At 35.6% G+C, this 14,479-nt stretch overlaps 1 protein-coding gene across 1 annotated transcript in view; it reads left to right on the forward strand.

Moving 5' to 3' along the window:
• RIMS1 (regulating synaptic membrane exocytosis 1) overlaps nucleotides 1-14,479 on the forward strand; it is a 914,410-nt gene that overhangs the window by 611,811 nt on the left and 288,120 nt on the right. Inside the window, exon 4 of the mRNA XM_050786418.1 lies at nucleotides 13,521-13,734. Coding sequence (XP_050642375.1) covers nucleotides 13,521-13,734 — 214 coding nt within the window. The remainder of the gene's footprint in view (nucleotides 1-13,520; nucleotides 13,735-14,479) is intronic.

Below are 14,479 nucleotides of genomic sequence, written 5' to 3' on the forward strand. Positions count from 1 at the left end.
AGGACCATTGAGGTTTTAAAGGAATTATTCTGATCAAATATTAAAAATGTAAGGTAATACTTTGTCAAAGTAACATTGAAAGCCCCTCTCCCTTAACTAACACATGCCTGAACATAGTTTATCATCTAAAAGAAGAAAAGGCAACAAAATGTGGTTAACTCACTAATAAGAAGGATACATTCGATGTTTGTAAATTTATCAGACATTAAACATGAAAAGGAAAACAAGTCTTTCACATTAAAATTTTTCCGTATATCATTCATTCACCAAGTATTTCAGAGCATTGGAAATATTTGTGATTCAGGCAATTTACATTTATCAGTGCAGTGATAATACTAATGATAATATTCTTTTTATAAATATCAGATTTTTAGAATCTCCTTTCTTTTTTTTTTTTTTTTTTGTTTGTTGTGAATCAGCAATGACCATAAAAATGCCAAAAAAAATTTCAGACAAAATTACACGTGTTCCACTAGTGGTTGTATTTTCTGGAGTTTCCACAAAACGGATTTTACTTGTGGGTTCATTTTTCACTCTGACTTCCATCTTACAAGATGACCTTTTTTCCCCTCACTAGTGGTCTATTGATAGATCATCCAAGCCACTCATACTAATCCCCATCTGCCAGGAAATCCTGCCAGTCATCACTGCCTCCCAAAGTTATCAGCTAAGTGTACTCAGAAACTTAAAAGCAAAGTACTCTGTTTCCCTCATGTATTATCTATGTCTACGTATAATAATAATAGCTAATATTTATTGAGCTTTTACCATAGGCTAGACACGGTGCTAAGCACTTTACATTGATTATCTCAATTAACCTCTCAACAATCTTACAAAGTTGCTATTATTATCACCAGTTCATAAATGAGGAGACTGAGGAACAGAGTTTAAATAACTTCTTCATGGTCATGAAGCTAGGAAATAGAACTAGATTTGATCCGGACCACGCCAGGCTCACACTTATGTCTGAACTATTATATTTAATTCCTTCCAAAAAGTGTCCCGTTGTATAATGTCATTGGGTTGGTTTTTTCCCTCCTTATAGTAACATAACAAAGCAATTCTGGTGAAGATAGTTGACAATACAGCAAAGGCAGTGTTTACAGTGGGTTGTGCATTGCAGAAGATGCAAGCATGAATTGGTTACCTAACACTTTGGCTTGCTCATATGTGTAGACATCACTGTCTTCTAAATTGCCAACACATGGTGTTTGCTCTTTATGCATTAGGTAGGTTGGCATGATCACGTGACACATTCTGGAAACGTTTGCATGGAGTATGATTAGACCTATTTAATATCAGTTGATTACATATCTGTTATATAGATGATCCCAATATTACCTATTAAGATTATTTCCTTAAAACTTACCTTCATTCCTTTTAAAAATTATATTCCTAATTCATATCCTACTTTATGATTTCTCATAATTTTACTTGATTTTCTTCTCCTCAGTTGTACTGTGAATGAGATAACTTGTTTGCCAAAATATTAAAATGACCCTTTCTTGAACCAGGTTTTCAGTTTCAGACCTCTGATATATCTCTAATATTAGAAAGCAGTAATATTGTTCCATAATATCTAGAAACAGTATTTCTAGGACCTAACATATGAACCTTCTACACATGCAGCACCTCACAGCATTCAGGAACACAGTGAAAGTATTTATTGGGAGATGGAGTGCAGCAGAAAACTTAAATCTATGCTAGTGGGCTTCCACGTCCTCAGATGTCTTCATTTAATGCTTACTCAGGAGTGGCCTCCTATGGTAAATTGAAAATGGAATTAAAAATAAATGCTTGACTGAAGTAATAGACTATACAACACAAATAGCTAATCATCAGTTATGCTCTTATTTTTCGTGTCATCTCTCAGTGCTTTCAGAACACTGTGGGATGCTGATTGGATGAACTTCATTTTTAACAATGCTAAATGGAGGACCATAAAAACTACCAACAATAGAAAAATATACAAAAACCCTTAATATATAATATTTTAAAAGGTTATGTAGAATGATAGTCCTCCACAAAAGAGCAGAAGTTGCAACATTTTATAAATTTTTCTTTTGTTCTTTTTCAGCCACCTCTGAAAACACATTTTCCTAGTAACTCAAATCTCCTGCTGATTGTACTAATTTTTTTTTAACACGTAAGATGTTTTAAAAAGTAATTTAAATAACTATGACAGAATTGAATGCAAAAATAAAAAGCTTTAGTGCCATCTGCTGGATATTTGCAATAAGAAAAAAGTATACTCATTTTAAACTAAAGACCAAACGTGTTTTTAAGATACAAACTGATAATTTGTTGAACTGTAGTAATTTTCAAAAATTACTCAATAACATCTGGGGTAAATTTCTGAATTACTGAGATATTTAGAATATTGCCTCTGAAGCAACCTATGTTTAAGCCTGTGTACAAAACACTATGATGCTTTTTAAAACTCACAAATGTGCACATTTCTTTGAGTCATAAAATTGTAAGTTTTAAACAATGATGATTACCAGGTTAAATATGTGTATATACCATAATATTAAATTATTCAGCATATTTCCAGAGGGGTAGTGCCCCAGATTTTGCATTTATGCTTAAAATTTCATTGGGATGATTATTTTTATGAAGTGAAATGGCAGATCTGTGAAAAAATTGCCTTCATCTTCAAGTTTATTCTTAATGTTTGCAGTCTCCGCCACATGGTGGTCTCTGGATAATTTGCACCAGAACTACTAAAAAAGCTTCTTCCTGGAATTTATCCCAAACCTACTGAATCAGAAGCTCTGTAGGTTCGTCCAAAAATTTGCATTTTAACAAACCCTTTAGATAATTCTGATGCATATTAAGTTTGAGGATACCAAGGAAACCCCTCTTACAAAGCAATAACTTTCCATTTCTTTAGCCATAATTAAAATTAGCATTCTGACAATAGAATGGTGTAGTGGAAAGTTTGAAATAGAGGACCTAATTATCACCAACCATTTTACTAGCCTTATGTAAGGCACATAAAGCATGTCCCTAAATGTTCCCATTTATAAAATGAGGAAATTGTACCCTCTAATCTTCAGAGTTTCTTCTCCTGTGTCTGTATTTTCCCAAATATTTTCATTTTACACTGGGTTTTGGAATCCTTCCTTTATCTTGTCTCACTCTAAGAAAAGTGTTTAAACGATGTCATAGTGATGAACCCCAAGTCCTGGCAAAGAAGAAAACCATGGTTTTAAGCTTGTACAACTAGATTTCTTAAATTTCAGCAGTGATTCACAAAAAGAGTTGAAGCAGACAACAAAGGCAAATGGTAGAATAATACATAGTTCTTCCAAAAGACAGCCTGTATGCTCATATCTAGAATAGCGTGTTATATCCTTACAGCTGGTGTTAAGTGAAAAATTCACCTAAGTAAATTTATATTAGTAAAGTATTGATAAGTTTTGATGATACTTGGTAAGGGTTCAAGCTATGAAAGGAAGTTCAAAGTTGAAGGAAAAATACACTGCTGTAAAAGCGATTTCATCTGAGTTACATATGTTTGCAATTGCAGTCACTTCCTTTTGCAGGATACTATGCATATGCCTGACACCTGTAAACAACTTGTATTTATAATAAGAATATCAGGTAATAAAATAATTGAAACTCAAGACCTTCTTATGCTACTTTCTTTGTACTCCCGGAGCCTTAAGGAGTGTGGGTTGTGCAACAGACCTCAATGTATGTTTGTTGAATTGATGTTTGGAAGATTCTACTGTGTTTGACAAATAGCTAGAAAGTTTAATTTTATTGTAGTGTAAGACGTATGAGAAAACGTATGTGAGAGATTCTAATAGATAAGAAAGTGGGGACCTTGTACCACAGGATGAGAAATTGAACTACCTCAGAGATGATATTTAATCAGTAGATTGACATGATTGGTTCCATTTATTAGGAAGATCATTCAGGCAGTATGAAAGATGCACTAGAATGACGGAATCCATCGGCAGGAAGCCTAGCTAGAAAGCTAATGAAATAATCCGAGCTAAGAATAATGAGGGCCTTCATTCACAGGGGATAGATTTGTGCTGTTCATTAAATCACTACGGAAAGAAGGAGGTTTTTTGTTTGTTAGATTGTATATGTACCTTGTATCTCAGTCCAAGTTTTACGTTGATTTACTGTCCCTGCAGCTCTTTAACCAGATAAAATTAACTAGACAGACACGCGTACATATATCCACAAAGTTTGTAGGAAAAAAGGGATTAAAAATTTAAAAATTGCAAACTTTATTTCTCAACATAAGATCTATGAAGTTCAAGACACTTTTATAACCCTTGATACCAGCCATTTAGTTTATCCCTAAAGAACTGAGAGTCCTGGGGATTTTACCATGCCAATACAGTCTTTTTTACAACATTAACTGAAGAAAAATCAGTGCCCTTCACAGACATTTTAAGATTAGGAAACAAAAGGAAATTAGAAGAATTCAATTTAGGACTGTAAGGTAGATGCCTAATGATTGCCTATCAAAACTCTGGCAGAATTGCCCTTGTTTGATGAGAAGAATGAGCAAGAACATTGTCATGGTGGAGAAGGACTCTCAGATGGCACTTCCCTGGGACTTTTTCTACTAAAGATTGGCTAACTTTATCAAAACACTGTCATAATAAGCAGATGTCATCATTCCTTGGTCCCCCAGAAAGTGAGCAAGCAAAATGGCTTGAGCATCCCAAGAAACTGTTGCCATGACATTTGCTTTTGACTGGTCTGCTTTTACTTTGACTGGACCACTTCCACCTCTTGAAGGCCATTCTTTTGATTGTGTTTTGTTTTCAGGATCATACTGGTAAAGCCATGTTTCATCTACTGTTAGAATTCTTCAAATAAATGCTTTAGCATATTTATCCGATTTTAAAATTGCCATTGAAAGCTCTGCTCTTCTCTGCAGCTGATCTGGGTGCAATGGTTTTGGCACCCATCAAATGGAAAGTTTGGTCAACTTTAATTTTCCAGTCAAAAATGTGTAAGCTGAACCAATTGAGATGTCTATGGTGCTGGCTACTATTTCTGCTGTTAATTGTCTGTACCCTTCAATTAGGGTATGAACAAAATTATTTTTTTCCTCACAAATTGATGTATGTGGTCTGCTACTGCAGGCTTCATCTTCAGCATCATCTCATTCCTTCTAAAAATGAGTTATCCATTTGTAAACTGATGATTTATTTGGAACATTGTCCCATAAATTTTTCATAAAGCATCAGTGATTTCACCATTCTTCTGCCCAAACTTCACTTGAATTAATTTTTATTTATTTTATTTTATTTTGTTTTGTTTTATTTTTTTGAGATGGAGCCTCACTCTTGTCCCCCAGGCTGGAGTACAATGGCACTATCTTGGCTCACTGCAACCTTTGCCTTCCAGGTTCAAGTGATTCTCCTGCCTCAGCCTTCCGAGTAGCTGGGACTACAGGCACCTGCCACCATACCTGGCTGATTTTTTGTAATTTTTAGTAGGGATGGGGTTTAACCATGTTGGCCAGGCTCCAGGCTGGTCTCGAACTCCTGACCTCGGGTAATCCACCTGCCTCGGCCTCCCAAAGTGCTGGGATTACAGACGTGAGCCACCGTGCCCGGTCACTTGAAATTTCATGTTTGTTCTTGCTTCAATTTTAGAGGAATTCGTGTTGCTCTCATAGGAGCTCTTTTCAAACTTATGTTTTATCCTTCTTAGTGCCTCGAACTGTTAATAGATACTTTTCAGACATGTTATAACAAGTTAGTATAAGTTCATTTTGGTGCAAGAAACTTTTGGAATCTATGCATAGCTTTTTAGTAATACTCATTTTCTGTGAACTTTTTGAAGACCCCTCATATAAGTAATTTGCTTGGGGAACTGAATCTATTTTTTAAAATTTCCTGGTGGTGGCGAAATGCTTTCCATAGTAATGTGTGCTTAGTGTATGATGAAGAAAAAGAGAGGGAGGAAGAGGAGAGAAACGAAGAGAGGGAAGGAGAGGTGAGGGGAGCAGAAGGAAAGGAGGGAAGGAGAGGGAGGGGAGAGAGATAAAATGGAAAATGAATGGGAAAGGGAGATCTTAGGTATTGTTCACCCATGGTACAGTGGAAGGAATTAAGCAATTTGACATAGATCAGAAGTTTGCAGCTGAAGTGGAAGGCTGACCCTCACAATATATATTTCAAAATCATTTTAGGAAGTCTTATGAAAAAAGTAGAAATCTGAAAACTGAATTACATAGACTCTCCTGCAGCTAGAATCCCTGATGTAATTTAGGTTCCATCAGTCGAATGTGCTTGCATGAGATTTGAATGGAAACTGAATTAGATGCAGAGCCGAAACAACATACTGGGCATGATTTTCCTGGGATCTCCTGATGTGGCTCTGGTGGTGGCTTCTAGATCAGAATACCTTAGCAGAGGTGGTAGGACAGTAGCACCAGCCATTTGGACAGTGGCTTTCTGATTTCTGCAGCTTTCTGATTGAGCAGCTTTGTTATTTTTGTTTTGTTTTGTTTTTTGTATTCGACAGGATCTCACCCTGTCACCCAGGCTGGAGTGCAGTGGCATGATCATGGCTCACTGTAGCCTTGACCTCTGAGGCTCAAACAATCCTCCCACGTCAGCCTCCTGAGTAGCTGGGTCTGCAGACATGCACCACCATGCCTGGCTAATATATTTTTTAATTTTTTTTTATAGAGATTGGGTCTAGCTTTGTTGTCCAAGCATTTCTCAAATTCCTAGGCTCAGGTGATTCTCCCACCTTGGCCTCTCAAAGTGCTGGAATTACAGGCATGTGCCACTGTGCTTGGCCTGATGGTGAAACTTTGAGGAGTTAGCTTGTGATCTTGTTTTGAAGGGCATTCCAAGAGACCAATCCAAGACACCACAACCATCCCTCTTCCAACTGTTTTGTAGCAGAAAACCCCATTATTTAACATTTTGGTCAAAAAGACTGTGCTGTTTATTATTTTCTACTCAACTCTGACACAAGAAGCCACTATTTGCAAACATCATTAAAAAAAACAATAGTGACCCTTGAAATTTTGTGAAATTTTACAGCTCCTCTATTATGGAGTGAAATCAAAAAGGCAGTTTCACTAAAAGGAGGACAGTTGTGTTGTCGGGACAAGAAAGAGTTTTTTAACTATACAACTATATGACTTACTGTCCTTCTTTGACCCTGGTACATGCTGTCATAAACTGCTAATTTATATTTATGTACAACTTACTTTCTAAATAGATTATTCACTGAAGTCAAGAACTGTGAATTTATGTTCAACAGTATAGTGTGATGTCAAAATGTGTATAAACAAGCCTCCAACCTACTAGACTAGAAAAACATTGAATTTCAGACATTATTAGGGCTCCCTCTTGGACAACCCCATGTTTTTTGGAGGCTCTTAATCAGTCCATCATTCTCAGAACAACTCTCCTGCCTTTAATATCCATGCCACTAACCCCATAAGGCCTTGGTGGTGCCCATGTGCTAAGGTTGACGAAGGGAACACATGATGGATGGTACTGATCTGTTTTCTGTGCCAAGGGCGACAAGGGAAACAGAGGCCATGCTTATTGTTTTCAGCACCCATGCCCCTCCGCCAATGTATACACATCCTAAAGCAATCCTCCATTTGGGAGTACTGCATGCAAACTATCCTGGCCTCTGCCCTGCTTTTATCTCAGAGAAAGCCCTCACCTGCTCTTAGAACCTGCCACTTGGAGTTTTAAAACTTTAAAACGATAGCTTCCATCCTTTCCTCTTCTGGAAAAATCCAGTTGTATTTGCCTAGACCTCATAAAAGAAAGCCAGGAAGAAAGGTAGAAGTTTCTGCTAGATTCTCATTTATTTGGGAATGGGAGAAGAAAAAATTCAAAACAGAAAAATGTGAATTGCTGCGCTAATTAGAAAGATTTCTCTACATTCCACTATTACCATTTACTTGTTCAACAAATACTTATTAATTTGTGCAAATGTCATCAATAATTGCTTGTTTAAATTATTTATTTTGCATTGATCACATGATATTTAGCTTTTGAGACATTTACAGAATGATATTTAGGTTTTTAGGCATTCATCTTTGTTTCTTTCAAAATATATACTATTAGTCACCCAAACAACTTGTTTACAAATTAAATTTTAGAGTTTCTTAAATTGAATGTACAATTATTAAAATAATGCAACAATTATTATATAGTAAAACAATGAAAAAAATCATATCCTAGGAGAAAGTTTCAGTATCACTGCTTTTCTTTTGATAGCATTGTGTATTTTATAATACTCTCCATTTTCCATATGGATAATTTAAATCTGTGATTTGCGATTATACATTTTGTCAACCTCACTAGTCAATAAGAATATATTGTTAACTCTAAAATTGAAGTGTACAAATAAATTTCACAAAAAGCTTTTACATTTGCAGTCCCACATTTACTGTAAGACCATATAATAAAATATGTATTTCCATTTATTATTCATAATAGAACACTGTCACAAATTTGATATAGATTAAAGCATTAAAACATCAGATACAAAAAATAAATATGCTGTTTATGGTTTCGCTACCAGTATCTTGCTTCCAAAGGCATATTTTATTATGAGGACAGCATCTTGACAGCATGAGATATCAGAGTAATGTAAGGGGAATATGAATTGAGAAAAGGGCATTAAGGTTGTATTTTAAGAGAACAATTTAATAGGGTAGTGCAGGTTATGGAGTAGGTAGATTTTAAGGATGTGGGAGTGAGGAATTCCCTCCCTCCATCCCTCCCTGCCTCCCTGCCTCCCTGCCTCCCTCCCTCCCTCCCTCCCTGCCTGCCTCCCTTCCTTCCTTCCTTCCTTCCTTCCTTCCTTCCTTCCTTCCTTCCTTCCTTCCTTCCTTCCTTCCTTCCTTCCTTCCTTCCTTCCTTCCTTCCTTCCTTCCTTCCTTCCATAATGTCTGCAGTTAAAATAAGGAGCATCCCAGGAAATAAGTTGGAGAAATTGACAGGGACCTAAGTTGGGCTTTTTCTTCCAGAGCAGAATAAGGGAATCTTATCTGTAAGTAATGGAAAAAACCCAGAAAGAAAAAATATTTGAAGATTAAGAGAAAAGCAATCTCTTTCTTCTCTCATTATACTCCCTACTGGGATGTCTATACTAGTAGTTTAAACAAGGACTGCTGCTGAAAACGAAAAAGGAATTTCTAAATTTCTAAAGCACATGAGAGGAAGGCATAGATGGGTAAAGTTCACCAAGGGCCAGCATTCAGAAGGATGTGATTCCTTGTAGAGTTTGGAGTGATGACTGTGTGAATGGCCTCATGAACTTTGGGAGGAAGCACTTGGTGAAAAGCTGCCCCAGGTCACTTAGGTATGTCCCTCTGGGAGAAGAACACTGTCCCCTGGTGGCTGTCTTCCTTAGGACCTACTCCAAGATCCCCCATGGAGAAAGTGAGAAGCTAGAGATCTCACTGTCATACCTCAGTGGAGAAGTCTCATCCAACCAGCTCATTTGCCATGACCAACTAGAAAAGGAAAAGTTGCTGCCTACCCACGTCACAGCCAGGAGACTTTCAATTCTATGTAGCCCTGATTTGTTGTTCAATGCTATTTGATGAGCTAGAAATGAATCTTTTTCTTTCTAATATTAAATTGTTCATACATACAAAACAGTATTATAAAACATATATGTAAGGTGTAAACAAAAAGTAAAACCTACGTCATGTAACCCCTCCTCCACCAGCTTAAGAAATAAAATGATTTTAGTACTTTTGAAGCCTAGAGTTTGGGAAAAGTTTAGATATGTGTTAAGCATATGTGTGTGTGTGTGTGTGTGTGTGTGTGTGTATAAAAGCATGTGTATGTATACGTATATACATATATACACACACACACAGAGAACTCAACAAGATTAACAAGTGAGTTTAATCTACTGTATAGATACACATATGTTATATGCAATTAAGTTTATAATTGCCGTGTAAAAAATAAAATGAATACTTTTTAATAGAAGTTTACACTCTGTAGTAATGCTTTTAAATTTAAGTTCTATACCAGTTTTTGTTTGTTTGCTTTTCTGTTTGTTTTTCTTAATAATTCCCTGGGATCTCTTTTTTCTATCCTTTTATTTCAAACATTCTGTGCCTTTATGTTGTGAGTATATCGCTTCAGAACTTCATTTAGTTGGATTTTAAAAATCTAATGTGATGATCTTTGTCTTTTGATGATGCTTCTTTTAATGTATAATACTTGTGATTCCTCATGTGTTAGATTTTTTTTTTACCATTTCATACTGTCATAATTAATTGTTCTGCTTTGTTTATGTTTATGTATTTATTTATTTTAATTCTTATCTTCTTTGGGTTGACTTTTTTCTCATTCCATATTTTGTCCGCTACTGGTTTGGATATCATGCACTCTATTTCAATTATTTTTGGTGAATACCTAACTAAAATTTTGTTTTCAATCACTTGTACAAGAGTTAAAACTGAAGTTCTTGGTCACAGAACCTCAGTACATGTTTCTAGCATCTGCTTCAGAGATATGTTACTTTTCTGAATTACTGCTTCTCTTTCATTTTTGTCCTTTGAGAATTTTGCATACTTTCTCTCCAGCTCAAATGTACATTAAAAGTTATATATTTAAATATTACACCCAGAATTTTCAATGTTTTGTGAAGTAGGGTGTATTAGGATATTTTGTCCTCAATATGAACTTGTTTGTAAATTGTATGGATTTTTTTTCTCAAAACAGACTAAGAAAAGTAATACGTATATGTATAAATTTTCCATTCAGCAAATATGAGAAGTATATGTCTGAACTGTTTGCTAAACTGTGGACTTCTAATATTGTTTACTGTTTGATAGAAGAGAGGTGTTAAGTACAGAAATAGCAATAAAACATAGTAAAAATATTAAATGGTCTATAAGTGACCCAGATGAAATGCTATGAGATTGTAATAGAGTAAGGTTTTCTCTCAGTGGTCAGTGCCCTGCATGTATATATTGTACAAGATTTCCTGAAACAAGTTCCCTTTTGATTGGGTCATATAAAATTCCTTTATGTTTGAATTTAAAAACACGCAGAGGCTTTGGTGTTCAAGCCATTATATCTTAGCATAAAGCACATACTAATCTGGAATTGACAAACTGCTCTATGGGCAAAATCTGGACTACTATCTATTTTTGTAAATAAAGTTTCACTGGAGCATATTTACATTCATTCATTTACATACTATCTGTGGCTACTTTCCTGCTACAGCAGAAATGAGCAGTTGCAAAAGAAACTACATGACCCTCAAAGTCTAAAATATTTACAATCTGCCTTTTTTTCCAAAAAGTTTGCCAACACCCGTACTCCATCATGTTCTATATTTTAGAATAAGTTTATAGGGAAACTTTCCTTAGCCTAGTTTTCGCCTTCTCATTTATATTTACTTAAATGGATTTGATTTGGTAGTTCTCACAATAAGTATTTATTTATGTAATCCCTCTATGCTTGGAGTTTCCTTGGTTAGAAATATTTCCTTGCTCCCATTCCTTAATTATTATTATTATTATTATTTTAATTTTTTTTTCTTTTTTTTTTGATGGAGTCTTGCTCTGTCACCCAGGCTGGAGTGCAGTGGCACGATCTCGGCTCAGTGCAAGCTCAGCCTCCCGGGTTCACGCCACTCTCCTGCCTCAGCCACCCAAGTAGCTGGGACTACACGCGCCCGCCACCACGTCCGGCTAAATTTTGTATTTTCAGTAGAGTCGGGGTTTCACCGTGTTAGTCAGGATGGTCTCAATCTCCTGACCTCGTGGTCCGCCCGCCTCGGCCTCCCAAAGTGCTGGGATTACAGGCATGAGCCACTGCGTCCAGCCCTTCCTTAAAATTATTTTCTTTAGTGGAAGAAGTAAGATTGTCAGTGCAATTTTACATGATAACTTTTGAAATAACAAATGCCCACACTTGTTTTCTACTAACTTGACCCTAGTTTTTATACTTAAAATATAAAAACATCAACGTATCAAATAACTCTTCAATAAATTGACCAGGTATTCTTGCATTCATTAAATGAAATAACACATATATTCCTTTGTAAAGTGAAATTAGCTGGCCTTTTAATTGGGAAATATTTCAGATCCTAAACTACACTGTTATGTGCTGGTGCTTGTATGTTTGCTTTAATTATTGGAATTAAATAGAAAAGGTGTCAGCTGGCAAAGCTGCAAAGGGATTTGAGAATTTTTAAGGTAATCACAGAAGTTCTGCTTAAGAACTATTAAGGTTAAAAAGAAAATATAATGAAGTCTCAATACCTCAAACACTGCAGTACCTGGACCTAACTTATTTGATTCCATTTCCAGGGAGTATCAGTTCCTCACAGTTATCTTAGATTGAGAACATGAGACTAACTGCCTGAATTAACAAAAGCATCCGTGTACTCTGTGTTCTAGGGAATACTCAAATCCGGAAAACTAGCTCAGATACCCAGATGAATTTGAGCAGGAGTCCCTCTTTTGGCAAAATAGCCAATAACTATTGGCTAGGCTCAGGACAACTCTCAGTTCTCATTTTCAAAACCAAGACATCCTTCCACTGGGGGATTCACTGGATGTTCTTGTGTTCTATTCAGAACAGCAAACAGTTCTATTTATAGAGATTTAAGATTGGAATTTGAACTGATGGTGATGGGAGGAGACTTTAATCACATTAAATGTGAACATTCTAATGGGAAGTTTCCCTAGACAACTTTAGCTGTCCCCACAGACGGTAGTTAATCAGGAGTGGTTGCTAGCAAGCTTCATACATATTACCTGGTTAAAATAATGAAAAATTGGACTATGTAAAAATCTGCATGTCTACAAGGTAAGATTTAGAACTTTTAGTGTGAACTGGAAGAACTAGGAACTCAAATATAATGCAAAAGCTAACATTCTGTGTAATGTATTAAATTAGATACTTGATGCCAAATAGGTAAGTAGCTTCCAGGAATGGGGGCAAAGGAATCTATTTTGTAGAAGACAGATTGCCCAGCAACATAGTCTAAAACAATATTTTTCAAAGTATGCATCATGCTCAAATACTGGATCATGGAATCAATTTACTGTGACAAACTTATTTTTGAATTATATTCAGTATTAAAGTTAGAATAGGATAGAAAATATTGGAGCACATTGTATGTATTTAGGCTAAATATTTTGTGTGATTTTTGTTTCAGTTATATGCACACATGCCTGTAGTTGTAAAGTGTTAAGCTCTCAGTTGAAATATTTTGAAAAATCTAAAAGAAACAGAGGCAGGGAATAGCTACACAAATTTCACTGCTGGCGATAAACAGTGCTTATATAGATTCTACATACACATAGTTCAGTGCTAATGAGCAAAACTGGGATTATGGAATCATGCTAATATATATCCTACCTTTGAAGGTAAGGTTAGTGGGGAAAATAGCTTGTATGTTTTGCTTTAGTTCAAATAGCTATGCTTCCTTTTTGTTAGAAAAATTCCTTGTTTTGTTTGTTCTGGTTTTGTCTTCCACCATTTACTTAGTTTGCTACCATTTTCTCTTTTGCCTAGGAGATTGCATCAACAGTTTGAAAGCTATAAAGAACAAGTGAGAAAAATAGGGGAAGAAGCACGGCGTTACCAGGGCGAGCACAAAGACGATGCTCCAACTTGTGGAATCTGTCATAAAACAAAGTTTGCTGATGGGTGCGGTCATCTCTGCTCCTATTGTCGCACTAAGTTCTGTGCACGCTGCGGAGGCCGCGTGTCTCTACGGTCAAACAACGTGAGTATTCCATGAACATAAGGGGCGTTGTGAATGTGGACAAAAACTATTATGCCTTCCAAACATGAGAACACATGCATCTTAGAAAGCAGACATGTGCATAAACATACACATTAAAATTAACCTCCCTCATTTTGTTCATGTCCTTAATAAGGTAGTGGAATGCTGATGAAAATAATTCCTAAAAAGAAGTTACTTTATCTGTATTTCTTAATAAATGATTCCAATTCAAAACCAACAGATTACCTGTGAGAATGCGTTTAGTTTTTGAAAAATGCAGTTAATGTAGATTTAATGTTATCATGAATTATAAAACTCTTGAAAGTTATGACCAATTCTTTTTAAAAAGCTAATTACTTTTGATTTCTGTAACATTAGTGTTCAGATTGAATGCACGTGAAATGCAAAATAACTGAATGTCATATACTAAGCAATGATTAGCCTCTATGAGAGTAAATTCAGATTTACTGACATGTTCCAAGCTTATTTCATGGAAATTATTTAGATATTTAAAGACTATTGAGATTTGCACTTCTCATTTTCTTCTCTATAAGATATATTCTCACCTGATGATGTTTCCTTATTTGGCTTAAAAAAGAGCTACTCCTCTTATGCCAGTACTTTAAATAAATGCAATTTTTGAAGCGTTAAGATGCTAATATGGTAGGAACCAATATTATTATTTATGAAATACTAGAGTAATTCTAATAAATATTTAGTTTAGAATACATTTTAATGTTATACT

The sequence above is a fragment of the Macaca thibetana genome, chromosome 4 (assembly GCF_024542745.1).
Source record: "Macaca thibetana thibetana isolate TM-01 chromosome 4, ASM2454274v1, whole genome shotgun sequence".
In the NCBI taxonomy this organism is placed as follows: domain Eukaryota; kingdom Metazoa; phylum Chordata; class Mammalia; order Primates; family Cercopithecidae; genus Macaca; species Macaca thibetana.